Genomic DNA, 16,240 nt, shown 5'->3' on the forward strand with positions numbered 1-16,240 from the left:
GCACGTCAGAAACAGAACTTGCCACCCCAGCCACGCGCTGCTCCTCAGACCAGGGAATGTGCTCCTAAAGCCACTTTTTCTGCCTCCCAGGGCTCTCCCTTTCCAAGCTACATGTCCTAGAAACCCAGCATTAGATGGTTGCCTTCAGATTTCACCTGCAAATGAATAACTAGATTTTGGCAGTTATTCCAGACCCTGGAGAACTCTTCCATAAGAGTTAACTCCATCAGTGGCAAAGACCCTGTGCAGAAATCTCACACCATCTGTGTTCTGCACTGGGCAAGATGGCAAAGCCAATATCTTCATTTCAAGTCCTCTTTGCTTTCAAAACCAGTCCTTCCAACAGCTCTGGCTCCTCCCAGTGTGGGCACAGATCTCCCACTGGTGTCAGGAGCTTTGCCTTCCAGTCCTGTGCAGAACCCACCTAGACCAGAAACACTCCTTTCACAGCTGGGTATAGAGAATCAGCCACCATGGAGATATTCCTGTGCTACACACGCCTCCCTCTCGGCATTCCTGACAGCTCTGCCTGGCAGGACCTTTCTCAGCTGTTCCCCAGGGCACAGCACAGCTCCTGTGCTCACAGCACTGCCTACAGTGAGGAGGCAGACAGTCCCCTTCAGTACATTATTCTGGGATGGGAGAAACCTTCCCACATCTCTCCAAGACATCGTAGATCTGGGAACTGTTTTCCTTGTTCACTGGGCTTGCATAGCAGGTCATGCAAGTGTTGTGTGAGACATTTACACTCAGCTCTGAAATCATTTTGCTGGCTGTTTTCCCTGCACCCATGGCCACATAGCAGAAGTCCCTTGTTCAAATGCCTTCCCAGGAGACATTAACAATTCTTTTATGGTCAGGAAGACATGTTTGTGTTTGTCTAGTGAGCCCCCCTTCCAAACACGGCCCAGAGAATTTCACCCTGGGTCAACAGCCATTTTTTAAAGGGGAGGATGTATCTTACCTGTGTTTCTTTTCACTTCCAGAAGTCAAATGGCTGTTAACAAACCCAAAGGAGGTTCCATTAAACATGAATGACACCCCTACCGCTCCTTTATTACCTGGAAAAAGATAAGCCAAAAATGTCAAGAAATCAATCCACCTCCAGGCTGAGTCTAGCAAAGATAATAATGCACCAAACATGTCTTAAGTGAAGTGGAGGATGGAGAAGAGAAATAACTTGACTTAATCAGCACAGAAAGAATTAGTACATGCAGAGAAAGAATTAGTACATGCAGCACAGATTGTGGCAACAAATTTATTAAGGATGCTAAAAAAACTTAGTTGAAAGAAAAGAAGTGCATTTTCCCAGTGAAACCCAAGAAAGAGCAACCCAATAGCCAGTCAAACGTGTTTGCTGGGAATATAAATATATATGTGTGTGCTATGTACACACACAAATAGATTTCCTCTCTTACAGAGTAAGAGGTAATCAGTGCTACTGGGATACAACTTTAGTACCACTGGTGCCACATCAATTTTGTCCCAGGAGTCTTGTGGAGGAAGAGCTGTTCCATGTCAAGGAACATTTGGCACGGACAGATCCCAGATCCCTGGATGGGACCAGGGCTGCTCCTCACCCAGGGTGTTTGCGATGCCCGTCTTCACGTTGTCCGTGCAGATGTGGCTGATGCGGTTCTCGTGTTCTGGCTTGGCCAGTACCACTATCCTGATGTTCCAGAGGGTATGGATAGCTATCTGCAGGGATGGGAAGGTTAGAGGTTACACTTCTGCACATCCCTGCAGAGGTGCAGTATAGCTGCAGCCTTCCAACTCCTACACAGATTTTCTTCCTGTGCTCAGGATATGTTTGCAGTCATTTTAATCAAAGGTGGGAAGAAGGACCTCCCTATTTTCTAGTGCTTTTTTCCAGTTGAACTTTGGATTACCTTGCTTGCACAAGATAGTTTCCTAATCACCATGAGAGTTAGAAGTCCTGTGGCTTTCCAGATATGCTTAGATTTGTTTCTTGACATCACTGAAACTCATGAATGTCCAAACCTGGTCTTATTAAGTTTCAGTTTATTTCATGACTGTGGCTGTGTACCTTGAAAGTGCAATAGCCTAGGGCAAGATCTTGGCTACAGCTGGCTCAGGAGGTTTTACAGTATCCTCCTTTTTTCAGGTCAAAATAACAGCACCACCTGAGTCAAGTTCTCAGCATCTGCCCTTGCTCCCAGCCTGGCAGGGTCCCTGCTTTGCCAGTGGGGGGTCACTGTCCATAGCAATGTGCCCATCTGGCCAGCTCCTGGGGAGGATCTCCACACAGTCAGTTCACTCTCCCTCATCCAAATGCAATGAGGGAAGGGGAGGACATGTAGGCAAAATCCCACTTATTCCTATTTCTTTTATTTGAACAACATGTACTCTCCTCATATGCCCAAGTTATGTGCAATAACTGGAATAACTCCTCACCACTTTGAAGCTGATACTGGTGATTTCCTGCAGAGATTGTCTCAGTGTCTCCAGCCATTCCTTCTCCCCTTGGGGATCCTCCTGGGTGCCAATCACATAGATGTCATGAGGAATGTAGTCAGCAGTGTCGTCACGGGTCTTCCCCTGCCCCTTGGAGAGGAACCAGGAGGTGATCTTCTTTGGGGGAGGTGCTGCACCTTTTATTAACAAATCCAACACCAAAGGAAATCAGAGTGTGTCCTGTCAAACCCAGGATGCAGATAACACGTGGGGACAGAAATTACAGCCTTCACCACACATCAGTTCCGTATCACACTCTTCTAAGATGACAAAGATGTAATCCCCACCTGAGTCACCGATGAAGGAGTGACTCTGCTTTGGCCACTTTGCTCTATTTCATCAGCTTACCAAAGCCAAGGCTAGCCAAGGGGAAAGGCAGGGAGCTGTACTCCTCCTGGCCTGCCACTGCCTTCACCTCACTTCTTAAGCATGACCAAGCAAAGACAGCTCAGTTCACAACAGCTGAACCAGGCTTTTCTCCCAAAATGGGAAAAAGAACTTAAATCCCACTGTCCTCACCTACACCTTGTCCCCTTCTCTAAATATTGCAGACCTCAGCTCTCTTCCCAGGCTGGACACGAACCATCCTAGTCAGGGTCAGAGCAGCTGACAGGCAGGTGGTGGAGCTGCTCCTGTCCTGTCTGCAAGGTGGAGGATGATGTACACTGCTGCGCCAGCTTTGTGCCAGCCACAGTTCCCTGGCACTGGAAGAATCCTTCAGTACCCATCAGGGACAACCTCATGGTCCTTTGACTGGAGCCACGAGAAGTGTCAAACCACATGCAGGAATAAGTCTGGATCTCAGCTCTTCCCCTGTGCCAATGAGATAGCCCTGGTGTGCAGATCTGCCACGGAACACACACAGTGTCTGGAGCTCACCCCGCCAGCTGAGCACACATTTTGGCAAGTGTCTGAAGAAACACCCATGTCAGAAGAGAGCCCATACCCATATTCCAGGTCCCAATGAAGATGGTGATCATATCAGGCTCTGGTTGCTCTGAGTGTTTATTCTTCATCTGTTGCAGAAGCTGACAGAACCCTTCTCTCTTCTAGACAGGGAGGAACAGAGACAATTAATGAGATGCTTAACTCCTCCAACACAACCTCCTGACAAACTAGCTGAACCAGGAAATTCCCAGCACACTTGAAGGGCAGATTGTTCCTCCACCATCCTGAAACCTTCCAAGAGGCTGTCTTTCCTGTGGTGCTTTTTTAGGCACTTAGCCTGTGCATTGGTCTAACAAGTGCTGAGCTGGTCAGAAGTCTCTTCTTCCCTCTTGTTTGTCTATATGAGCCTTTTTGCAGCTGCCAGAGTTTCTGCCTCTCCTCACTGTCCTCCTGCCCCAGTGACAGCCCCGAGTATGGCTCTCCAGTACCTCCCTTTACACACACCTGTTCATTTTCTGGACCTTTCCAGAACAAAGGAGAAATTTATTTTTTGCAAAGCCAAGCACCATCCTTCAGCAGTTCCTCTTTCTGCCAAGGAATGCCCTGTGTGCCACTCCCCCCAGGTACCTGCTCCAGGCTGGCAGGAAGGGAGCACCGTGTAAGTACCTTGGAATCAGAAAAAACATATTCCTTCCGCTGTGTTTTTTCTTTTTCTGTTTCCAGCACAATCACCAGTTTGTTTGGGAGCTTCTGGGACTTGATAAGCTGCAAGACTGAACAGAGGCTGGGTGTCATGAGCTGCAGCCACTGAGAGGAAGATCCCCCCAGAACAAGCAGGGCTTTGCTCGCAGGCTCGGGATTTACGTGGTCTCTTGTGACTGGGACCCACTTTGCTCCACAGATCTCCATTTTAATGTGGCTTAATCCTGCTCTCTATAGGAACAGATTTGGACTCAAAGGGAAAGGACCCCCAAAGCTCATTCTACCTGGAGATCTTGTCCATCTCAAGCCCTGCAGCCTGAAGTGAAGCCTTGGCTTCCTCCAGGCAATCCTGTATTCCGAGCCAGCCTACATATATTCCTTCCCCATCTGCGAAAGAGGATGTAAAACCTCATTTGGTGGTAAAGGTGATTTCTCCCCATCTAAAACAGCAGCTAAGTAACTATGAACACCAGGTGGAAAAAGCCATATATGAAAGCTCATCTTTCGAATCACTGCCAGCAACAGGTTGATTTTCTAGCAGGAGAGAGCCCAAGGGCTTCGTTTACTCTCTGATAAATCTGTTTGGCTCAGTCTCAGTGGGCTGCCTGTCCAGAAACACAACAGAAAAAAAAAAAGGGAAGTTGTTTGAATTGGGCCTTCACAGACCAAGCTGGCATTGCTCGTCAGGGCACATACTGATTTACATACAAAAAAAATCAAGGGAAATTCAGTGAAAAATGTTACTGAAACTGAGTGTTTGGCTTTTTACCATCAAAAATCATCAGAGAAGTCAGTATGTTCCTGCAGAATGTCTTTCTTCAAGTGACATTGCTTTTCAGTAGAAAAATGGGTCTATTGCAACCAGCTCTGCGGGGAATCTTCTACCAAAACCTGCCCCCCTGTAGTCCTAGTGTCTTCATTTAGACCAGAAAGCAGAGTCTAAAACAATTTGTGAAAGCTGGTTATCCCAGTCACGACTCCCTGGTCTCTGTCTAGCTTGACTAGAGCCTTGTACAACACCCAGGACCTAGCAGAAATCCCTGCCCTCTGGGCCAAACCTTGTCCCGAGTGGAGCCAAAGGGAACCCCTCCCCATCATCCTGGAGACCCAGAGTCTAGTCCAGCATTTGTGACCTTAAGCATCTTACTTTTCTTGTGGGTATAAAACTTGTCTTCTGGACCATCCTTAGATCTCTTGATAATCAGTTTTCCCATTTCCACATCAACCTTGAGTTGTATTTTTGAGAAAATCCCTAGGGAGTCAGCTTTCACCTATTGGAAGACAGAGAGGTTTCTTGTGAGCAATCTATGCTTCAGTAACACTTATTACAAATGCAACATTCCCCTGAATTCCTGGACACATATCATTATGCCAGTCTCACTAGACATCTCTTAAGCTTTTGCATGGTGCTAAACAGCATCCAAGAATAGCTGTTATCTCTGCGGCAGCACAGCAAAGTTCCCAGGAACTGAGATACCAACATAAATCTGTGTTACTGTCCTTCCACATTATGATCAGCATCGTTAAAGAAGTACATTTACCTCAAAAGTGACAGGGGGAATAAGGGAGCGCCGGTGTGTTGAATCGGGACCTTCAATCAACAGTGTTTTCACCTGTAAAAGAATTTATGTGTAATTTATTGCATTTGGTGATTCTGCATTACATTGACAGCGATGAGATCAGAGTAATCTAATCTTAGTGTAGCAGAGGACTGCACTGATGATGAACAAGAAACATAACTAGAGGCAAAAGATGACAGAAAGACAACGTAAAACAGCTTTAGAACTCTACCTTTTCTTCAATAGAAGACAGCAAAGAAATCAGCTGGTTGAGTTTCAATACAATATTGACTGGACTTGCTTCACCAAGCATCTGAAACCACAGCACAATAACAAAAAGAAAAAGAGAGGTGGATGATTTCCAAATCCCTGGAGCATGGCCTGGAGTGCAGCCCCAGGAACACCCCACACACAGAGCAAGGAGCACCACCTGTACCTCTGCCACAGTGACCTGTAATGGGCAGCACAAGAGCATGGAGTGTGGCTGAACATGCAGAAGTATGGGAGCATAGAAGGACAGATCCAAAAGCCTTTTCCATAAGTTAGAGGCAGCTGGCCATGCAAGGGGGTCACCTTGATGCTGGGGGACAGGTTTGCATGACCAGCTCTGGGGCTCAACATACAGAAGTCCTGGACTTTTGGCTTTCTAGCAGGGAGAGGAAGGTCATGGGGACTTAAGTGGGTTTGGGAGAAGGAAGGATTTGGCAGTGAAACATCCTGGAGTGAAGTTTATGGAAAAAGAAGTGTGCAGTCCCAGCCCACAAGCTGAGGGAGGGTGGGGAGGTGGAGTCCTCAGGCAGCTGGTGGCACTTTCCTCTGGGGCAGAAAGGAGGGCAGGCATAAGGGGCTATTTGGGATATAAGTCACTGTGTGCCCCCTGCACTGCAGCCAGGCAGTGAGGAGAACAGAAGTGGCACCTGATCCCCCAGCCCCTTCCCTGCTCCAGCCACACTGCCCCCTCCTCCCCTCCCACCCGCCAGCCCCCTTACCTGGGAGCGCTGGTGGACACCGGGGTGCAGCTGCTGCTCAAACACCTTCTGGATGGATTCCAGGGATGGCAGAGTCCTAGAGGCCTCACTGGGGACAGAGACACGGCAGAGGTCTCAGGCTCTGGCTCTAAGGGTCCCTGGGTTGGTGAGCACTGGGACAAAGCTGCACAGCAGAGACTGTGGGCACACGGTCACACCGGGCCTGCCCTCGCCACGTGCCCTCCGAGCTGCTGGGAGGGTGATGGGAGCATTTCCCAGCTGCTGTAGTGACACTGCCAACAAGGCAGGTGACTCAGGCAGTGACTTTGCCTTGCATGGCCACACTGGCTGTTCCTTGGGGTTTGTTCTGGAGATTCTAACTTTCTCCCCAAAAAGATACCCCAGACTTGGCCAAACCTGAGGACACAGTGTAAAACCAGCATCAACCCAACTATGCCAGCTCATAGATCAAAGTGCACTCAAATGTCTCACAGCCCAGTGCAGTTTGGTGCCTCTGAACGCTGCAGGGGTGGGAGCAGCTCGGCTCAACGCAGGTCCTGTGTAGCTGCTGAGGCTGACACAGGCTGCTGGGGACAGTGCTGGGGACAGTGCTGGGGACAGCGTGCAAAGAGGAAATTAATTCTTAGATATTTCATCTCCCATGACAAAGAGGGGCCGAGCCCAGCAGGAGGGTGGAAGGGCCAGCCTTTCATCCTGAGCAGAGCCCTGGGTAACAATGAGGTTCCCTGAGCAGTTCCCCATTAGATTGCACAGGATGCTCATTTGTCAAACGCTGTGTGTGAGTTTGGCACAGGAGCTGCGGCGATAATGAGGAGACTCATCAGGGAAAGAGCAGCCAGGGAGCACAGGTCAGCAGGAAGGCAATGCTGGGGAGCAGTGCTGGCATGCTTGCATTGTGTCTAGTCAACGCTGGATATTAATTATTTCCCTCACTTTCCTACATCTGAATGGACTGGATTTTATTCCCTGTTTGCTGGGGAAAGTGCTCCAAAGTGAAAGTATTGCTGTCTGGAGATCAGATATTTCTCTAGGTGTTGAACCATGGATGATTAGTGGCCTAAATTAAGCATTCATGTGTGAAATTTCAGTCTGAAAGAACCATGGGGCGCAGAGAAGTACAAGGCACTTGTAGGAGTCTGGTTCTGCTAATCTTAGTCCTCCAACACCACTATTCAGCTCTGGATCCCCTAGGGCCAGTGTCACTGCAAAGGCCTCTGGCCCCAAAGCCAAGACTTCCACTGATTTCTGCAGCCACGGAACCAGGCCCCAGGAGACTGCATGCAGTTGCAGGAGCACTGGGCCAAGTTCAGTTTGGGAAGAATGAAAGGATATTTACTGTGACCAAAAGCACAGGTCGTGCAGGCCTGTCTCTCGAAAACACACAGCAGGAGCTGTTTGAAGCAACTCAAAAGTGATTTCTCATGGGAAAACTGCCCTCTGCTTACAGTGCAACCTGTAGGGTAAGTGTGAGGAGGAGGAAGAGCATCTGAAGGCATTCAAACTCACCAAAACCACAGGGTGGTTTTAATGGCACTTGTAACTCCTTTCGTTTTCTTTTCTTGACAGTATAAACACATTTAGTGATCTTTGTTGAAGTGTCAGAAGCCACATGCAGTGGAACAAGTGCTGGTGTCACAAGTGCTTGAAAAACTGCCTTAAAAGCTCTCTGTGCAAATTATCCAGTGAGGGAGAATAAACAAGAACATGCAGAGCAGCAACTGATGACCAAATGATGGCTTTGGACAGTAGCAGATTGAATAAGTCACTATTGCTGTTTTTCGCTTAAAGCCGAACAAATCCATTCACATGAGCAGTCCCCACTCTCCATGAGTCAGCTGTCCAGCTGCTGGAGGATTCCCCTGGCCAAGGAACATCTTGTATGCCAATTGCTTTTAGCACCAAATGGCTCTCAAAGGTACCCATCAGCCTTACGAGTCTCTTTTGTTCCATTTTCAGTACAAGAGTGGCTGCTCCGTTGCCCCCAGGCTCTGAGAAGGAGATATGCCATGGCTGTCCTGACCCCTTGGCCACAGATAGCTCTAGGAGGTAGCAGCAGCTTGCAGCAGAGTTAAACCAGCTTTCCCAGTCTCTGATGCACACTGGGGTCCAGTCCTTGCTTAATTCATCAGGGATTAAAGAGCTCACAAACTTCACACTGCTGTGGCCCAGCTCTGCTTGAGCTCCTTGGTCAGAAAAGGGTCCTGCACCTGCCCATGGATAACACCCAAACTGCAAAGGGCATAGTTATAGGATGTCACTTCACAAAGTCCAGTCCCCAAAACTCCTACAGAAAGTCTGGGAATGTAAAAGGTGCCCTGGCAGTTGAAGGAATTACAGACCTGTTGCACCTCCTTCCTTGCCATTCCACATGCGTTTATGAGGAGTAGGGTTGTGAAACCCAGATAAGCTGAAGCAGAGTAAGAAGCTGGAAATGGATGAATCCAGCCATCCTCAGAACAGCAGCACTGGAGGTGTTTCAGTAACACAAGACTCTCACTTGTGAGTTCATTTGAGTTTAGTTTCCATTGTTCAGGTTTATTCTTAGCCAGCCACCTGGGTCTCCCCTTCTGGGGGGGAGAGCAGCAAAACCCCCAGGCAGGGTACAGAGGGGCAGCTCTTCACACAGCCTGCCCTCATCCTCCCAGGGGCCTGGCTGGGGGCACCTGGCTTCTAGGGGAGCAAGAGCAGGCCAGCAGCACCAGCAACCTCACTGCTGATGCACCAGAGAGAAGGGGATTGCAAGCCATGGATAGGAGTGAAGTGCCCTCATGTGCTGCAGGATCTCTGCACAAGGGTGGGCTGATCTCATTCGCTTACGGGCAGCAAGGGGGGAATCACCTCCTTCCACCAGAGAAAGGCAGAGCTCTGCAAGGTTTTACTTCCCTGTTGGAGTTTTTCTATCCGGGACATGGAAGGTCTATAAATAGGAAAGGTAAAATTTGTAGAGTCTAGAGTCTAGGCTTGTTCCTTTTTTCATTTGAGCTGGACTTCACCAACATCAGTGGAATCACTCCAAGTTCATAGTGCATTAGTGGGAAGGAAAATCAGTGTTTAAAACCTAGTTATAGACCAATATGTGCTTGTTTCCATAAATTACTCGTGCTTGACAATTCTGTGGGTGTGATTTATGCGTTACCAAATTATACAGTTAATCAGTTAGTGCATTTTTGTTTTGTTTTTTTCTAAACAAAGCATAAAATACAATACTCCACTGACTGAAAGCACCTACAAGGAAACTTCACTGTCAGAGCTTTGTCTTTTATACAGATTTCATATCTTTGGAGCAGAATCACAGGTCATGAGATCTAAATATCCTGTTTTTGAGGGCAAGCCAATTTCCTATGCCAGAAATGCGGGTTCTGAATGCATGCACATGGAACCTGTGTTAGACTACAGTGTTACAGCATTATCCTTTGCAAACCAGCTTCTAGTTACCTGAAGAGTCCTTTGCAAAGGACTGTAAGCAGTTTCTTCAGTTGAGGAAGGTTGCTTGAGCCAGTCTGCACCATCTCGAAGTCACTGATGATGTGAACTCGCAGGTAATCCTGGATGAGTTTAAGATGCTCGTCAGAGACACTGTGAAGAAACAGTAAGGTCAAAAGCCAGCTCTTCTCTCTACTCCCAATAATCAAACAGCTTTCTTAATTTTCTGAACTTCCCACTGCCAGCACACACAGGTGGGGAGCAGTTTGCCTTGGATTTCAGTGTGAACATGCAATTCTGAGAACGGGACGATGGATCCCCTGCCACTGCTGACACCTTCTCCTCGCCCTCCTTCCCCACCCCAAACCCTCTGTGACTCCTGAGCTGCCACGCCAGGGCAAGTCTTTTGATGCCTGGCTTTGCCAAAGTGCCAAAGCCACGGTGACATCACCAGCCTCGGTAGGTGAAGCCAGGCTGCTGTGAGATCACCAGTGTCAGCAGCTCAGGAGCTCTGGGGAGAGGAAGACTGCCTTTCACCTCACCAAGTTCCACTTTGAAGGTTTTATTCCAAGCAATCCAAAGCAATCTTAGGGGGGCTGAGACCACAGAGCTGTACACCTCCCTGTCTCCGTGGTGCTCGGACTCCAGCACCTCAGGGAAGGGTGAACCAGGCAGACTGGACGTGCTGTGCTGTCTCGTGCCCTGACAAGTGCAGAAAGTCCCAGCTGGCTGCTTGTGATGATGCAGATGAAATGGTGGAGGCAGCTGAACAAAACTGGGTTTCTCTCAGACAGCTGCTACTGGGCCACCACAACACAACCTGTGCTGCTGCACACGACCACTGTTTGCTCTCAGCCTCCCACTGCCCTGCCAACAGACGTGTCTTCTGATGGTATTTTTGTTTTATTTTTACACTTTGCAGATCTGGTCATTAAATGTCATGTGGCTTCCTGTAAGGCTTCAGTGCACGTCCAGATTTGACACAGCATGTGGGACAGTGTGAGTCAGACCCATAGCTGGGGCAGATCAGTAAATCTGAGCACCTGGAAATCCACACGCAAGTTTATTCCTGGCTGGTGCTTTCCAACACAATGTGTAGTTTGGGCATATGGCTAATATACCATCCTTTATATTAGAAAGCTACACCTCAGGGGAGAGAGTCTTTTGATTTTTTAATAATTTAAATTTTAATACTTCAGAAAAGTGCTTTTCCTAGATGACAGCTGGACTGTAAAGAGCAGCCAATGCACTGTCACCGGTAGTATAAATGAGGAGTAATTTCATTCAATCAAATACATTCTCATTTGTCCCAAACACAGAGGCCCAGAGAGCACAGGGTTGGGCTGAAGGCTGGTCCTGCAGCCCTGTGACTTGCCATCCTCACCTGCTCGTATCCTGGTACTGCAGGCGCTGGAGTAATGTCTCGGAAAGGGACAGTTTATTAATATCTGCCACTCTGGAGTTTTCAGGGAGAGAGGAGACCTCCTTTGTGTCACCACCCGGCAGTGCCATGAGGATGTTGCGTGGGGGCAGGATGGGAGGTGTGGGCACCAGGTCTGGAGAGGAAGAAGGGAAAGGCACAGTCATCCCAGTACGGCCATCGGACCTCATCCCCCTCAGCCCGGGCAGGGCAGAGCCCCACAGTCCCTGCAGCCACCCCTTCTGAGGGCTCTGTCAGAGCTGGACAGCCCAGGGCTCGGCACTGCCCCGGCCCTGTTCCCAGGGATGTCAGTGGGGTGCCACCAGAGGGATGAGCTGCCAGCCTTGGCCCTCTTGTGCAGACAGCACCTGCCTGTGCCTGGCAGTGCAACCCTGTCCCAACCAGTCTGGCCATCCCATCTGCACAGCAATGGAGTTGAATATACACTCTAAGCATTTTACAAAACACAGATGTTCTTCACCCATATCATTCCCATTATCATGGGGATCTGCTACTGGGGCAGAAGGGATGGAGGGGTGTAATAGAAAGAGCACCAGAAACTGGAAAGAAGTGAGCAGCTAAAGTAAGGAAACACAGATGGAGAAAATAGACCCCATGATCCAGCAGAGGGGCTGAATATCCCGCCTTGTGTCCTGGGCTGGAAGAACAAAGGGTTTTCCTGCTCTGTCATCCTGCTGCTCAACACACCTCCCTCTCTTGGGAGAAGAGTGGGTTCATCTCCACTGATTCCAGACATGGTCACCTCTCTTTTCATACCAATTGTTCCAACACTTTGGCACACCTGTCATGTGTAGCCATTTGAGTTGTGAGGTTTTGGTTGGTTGTTTCCTAATGGTGGAATTTGCATTACAAAAAGATCCCCAGGACTCATCCACTACTAGTGGGCAGTGCTGTGATTCACAGAGCCACCAAAGCACTGAGCCATGGCACAGTTGGGTGGTGCATCTGCAGGGTGCTCATCTCCCACCTCTGCAGTTCCACATCTAAGATGGCCAGACATCTGTAGGCCCTACATGGCTCCAGCACCACGGCACCAAAGTGCCTTAACAAAATCCAACTCTGTACACGAGCAGCCCAGCCCCAGTGCTAATATCTCTCCATTTGAAGGCTCTTAGTCTTGGCTAGAACTTCATTCCCTGCTGCTTGCCTGTCTCTGTATTATTTTTGCTGTAGTTGCCTCCCCCGCCCTGGAACTCAGTGCAGCTGGCCAAAAACCAGGAACATCTTTCCTGAGCAGCTTTGCAAAATGTTGTTCAGTTTCTTCAGGAGGATGGCATACCAAAGTCTTCCAGCTCCTGTCAGATATGCATTGGGTTACATAAATGCACACAGACACATTGAGCTGCTGTAGTGCACAGGCCTGTCCATCTGTCCCAGGGACTGTGTCCTTCAGACAATTTTATTGTAGTGCTCATCGTTTCCAGACAGACGTCAGAAAGAACAGGAAGGATGGCTCTGTGGGCATGACCTTCCCCTGGGGCTCAGGAGAACAATGACAGATCCAAGGGATGATCCAGGCAAAATCCAAGGAACAATCCCAAGACCAATGAGTGTCAGGAACACACATGACATTTCATATAAAATAGCTGGGATGATGCCAATCATATCTCTTCATCTTACATCTACCTCTGTACACAGAGTTAGACTGTCTGCCACTGCTGGATCTGTGCCCTCTGGTTCTGACTGTCAGAAATGCCCCCTAGATCAGAGCAGTTGAGGGGGCCTGAGTTTCAGAGGACCCCAGACCCTTGGCAGCTGCAGGTGTGTGGCACTGCAGAGAGAAGAGCTCCAAGGCCTGGGGGGCCCATCTCTGCTGTGACAGGGCCCCCATGGGTGCAGTGCAGGCAGAGGGCTGCAGAGGCAGGGGACATGGCTGGACATAAAACAGCTTGAGACCAGGGGGGAACAACAGATTAGCCACCCCACACCAGAAAGAGTATAACTCTACAGAGGGTCTCAGTGTATTCCCTCAGGTGAGCTGAACGGATGCTCCAGTACCACACGACTCAGAGTCCTGCCAGCTCAGGCCTCTCTGTGCTCTGCTCCATTTTATGCTCTGGTCCCCTGCCTGCACTGCAGACCTCTAGTCTCACGATGAGAGTCAAGGGTCTGCATCACCAAGTCACCCCACAGGTCTCTTACCAGCATCCTCCTCTAGTTCATCTGCAGCCTCCTCCTCTTCCCGTGGCACTGGATATTTGAGGTGCCATATCAGACCCATGTTCTCCTTCCTGTAAAATTCTATCAGTTCCTCCAAGTTCTCGAAATACTTCACAGGAACACCCTCTGATGCCTGAAACAAAACACAGAGGCAGTCATGCTCTGGGATTTCCTAGCCAGAAACACAGAAGATAAAGTCATAGAGAGAGGAGAAAGCCACTAGTGCTGTCCAGAGAGAGCCAGCCCTGCTCTCGCTGCCCATGTGAGCACAGGCTGAGCGGAACAGCTCCTGCAGCACAGACAGAAACAGATACACTCACAGTTCAAGCCAGAGTCAGCACAAACACCAACCTCAAAGACTTACTGAAGCCAAGTGCAAGAGCTCTCTCGCTGGACTCAGCGTGCTTGGCTTCACAGCAAAGGAAGACTTTAAAAACAAGGAATTCTCCTGGATTAATCTTTGCATTCCCTCCTTTACTGAGAACAACCCCCCTGGACTGTGCTCTATTTCAAGGTATCCAGGAAGAATTTTCGGTGAAATTGCAAGATAAACATGGCTCGATGCAGACATTTGGATCCCTTCAGGTGTCAAAGGCTCAGAACTAGGCTCAAATGAAACATGGTACTGTCCTGTCCAGGAATGCTGGGGTGAGGTTTAGGGGGCTGAGGCTCAGGGTCCGGGGAGGACAGAACATGCCAGGCCTGACACTGAGCCAGCTGAACTTTAACTGTGACTTTAAAGCTTTGTCTCCAGTTTGAAGTAACTTCTTGCACAGCCACACTTTAGACATTCTGCTTCTGATTAAAAGGCAGGGTATTTAAATTTGTTTTGGGATTGCAATTATTGCCTGTAAAAATTAAGACACACAGAGTTTTGAACAAGCTTATTTACTTGCCATTTGTGTTCGCCTTTTTTGTTTAAAAGACAAATGTAGCAAACCCAAGAGATCAAACAAAGTGATGCAAACAAAGACTACAGCGAAGGGAACCCAGAGAAATGTCTGTGGTGAGTCCTAGCAGCAACAAGATTTCTTTTTAATTTTTCCTAAGGAATAAATAAAATCTCAGGCCAGAAATCAGGACAGTGCTTTCAGTCTTTGAAGCCGTCAGTGCCCTCAGGCCTGCCATCAAAAACACCTTTCATTTTTAACTACATCTGCTTGTCTTTAAAGGCTCAGGAAGACACATTTCATAACAAATGTGAATGATGTTTCTGAGAGCTCTGCCTGTACAGCCTCCTTTTCTGTCTCACACAGAAATGTTCCTGCCTTTAGCAAGATTCTCATACACTGGGGAAAAAACCCATGAAGGCAATGCCTGGGCAAATACTGGATTATATTTTGGTGAGTCCAGAGGAGTTGAAACAAATTACTGGTTAAAACTTCACATGACTGTACAAGCACAGGCCAAATCCTGCTCTGCTAGAGTGGCACAGACTCAGCACAATCAGAATGACTTCTCATTTACACCAATTAATGTAAGTAGTGTCTGGTTCCTCCCAGATTTTTCTGCTTCTTGTTGCCAAGCGTGAAGGCTGGGAATCAGGGAAGATCATCAGGGGAGAAAGAGCACTTTGCTCTAATCTGTCATAGCAAAGGATCCTGAAGTTCCCAGCTGGAACAGACCTGGAATAGTTCAGCCAGTTCTCTGTTCCTCTCCCCTGCAGCACCCTCCTGTGCTCCCAAATGCCCACTTTTGTGTTACTTAGGCAGGTGTGCCCAGCAGCCCTGCCAGCAGCCCAGAGCACACTGCTGGCAGCACTGACAGGCGGATGGCAACACTCATGCCCAGCCCATGGCAGGGTCACCCACACTTCATCCTCCAGATTAACCTGCCTGGGCTGCCTTCTGTCCACCTACAGCACTTGTAGATGGGCTGGAGCTCATGAGAGACAAGGCTTGTGATGGTTTGCTTTGCCCTAAGCTACCCCAAAGAGCACCCAGAGAAAGGCATCAGCCCCATCAGAGCACACACATACCCTAAAAAACACCAAGGGTAGGCAGGGTCAGGGTTTGTCACGTGCATCCTTGTAGGAGGAAAACTTTGCCATCGGGGCTCTCTCTCACCTCTTGAATTACTGCAGCCTACTCTGCTCCCTCTCTTTCCAAAGTCGTCTTCACACTCCTACTTCACTTTCCTTCACTACCTCCCTGTCTGCCTGCTTCCCCAGATCTCCCCTGACTGGTGACTGTCCCCACAACACCCCATCTCGCCTCTGCACAGCATCCCTCCCAACACTGCCCTGTCCTGCCCCTCACCTCCTGCTTTCCCAGGGCACCTGCAAGAAGCCGCAGTGCCCTGCACGGCTCTTCTAAGGCCAGACAGAGCCCTGATGGAAGTGGGAGGAAACGCTGAGTTAGCACTTTTTGCTACCAAGGATAGTTCAGTCTCTGAAACCGTGCTGGTCTCTGTGGTAACCAGAAGAAGGAGCATTTTGCAACAGGCCTCCTTCCTCTAACTCCTTGCATTTCAGGAGTGGACCCAAGCCTGTGGTGCAGCCCAAATCCCCCACAGGCCCCAGCTCTCGTGCAGGCTGGCTGGGTGCACACATGAGCAGAGAGGCCCTGCTGCTGTGCACCCTTTCTACCCTGCTAGCTTGGCCC

General features: G+C 49.0%; 1 protein-coding gene across 2 annotated transcripts in view; it reads right to left on the reverse strand.

The window, feature by feature from the left end:
• The window catches only part of INPP5D (inositol polyphosphate-5-phosphatase D), a 52,862-nt gene that overhangs the window by 12,235 nt on the left and 24,387 nt on the right, over positions 1-16,240 (reverse strand). The window contains exons 4-15 of one of the 2 annotated variants that reach the window (XM_017826209.1): positions 13,620-13,770; positions 11,421-11,592; positions 10,049-10,189; positions 6,614-6,701; positions 5,857-5,937; positions 5,607-5,678; positions 5,213-5,336; positions 4,030-4,136; positions 3,422-3,524; positions 2,416-2,612; positions 1,581-1,698; positions 965-1,061 (exon numbers count right to left, since the gene is read on the reverse strand). In XM_017826209.1, coding sequence (XP_017681698.1) covers positions 965-1,061; positions 1,581-1,698; positions 2,416-2,612; positions 3,422-3,524; positions 4,030-4,136; positions 5,213-5,336; positions 5,607-5,678; positions 5,857-5,937; positions 6,614-6,701; positions 10,049-10,189; positions 11,421-11,592; positions 13,620-13,770 — 1,451 coding nt within the window. Of the gene's footprint in view, positions 1-964; positions 1,062-1,580; positions 1,699-2,415; positions 2,613-3,421; positions 3,525-4,029; positions 4,137-5,212; positions 5,337-5,606; positions 5,679-5,856; positions 5,938-6,613; positions 6,702-10,048; positions 10,190-10,578; positions 10,687-11,420; positions 11,593-13,619; positions 13,771-16,240 lie in introns of those variants that run through there. The other variant, XM_017826210.1, reaches the window with a different exon arrangement.

This window comes from Lepidothrix coronata, unplaced genomic scaffold (genome assembly GCF_001604755.1).
Source record: "Lepidothrix coronata isolate B3197 unplaced genomic scaffold, Lepidothrix_coronata-1.0 Scaffold125, whole genome shotgun sequence".
In the NCBI taxonomy this organism is placed as follows: Eukaryota; Metazoa; Chordata; class Aves; order Passeriformes; family Pipridae; genus Lepidothrix; species Lepidothrix coronata.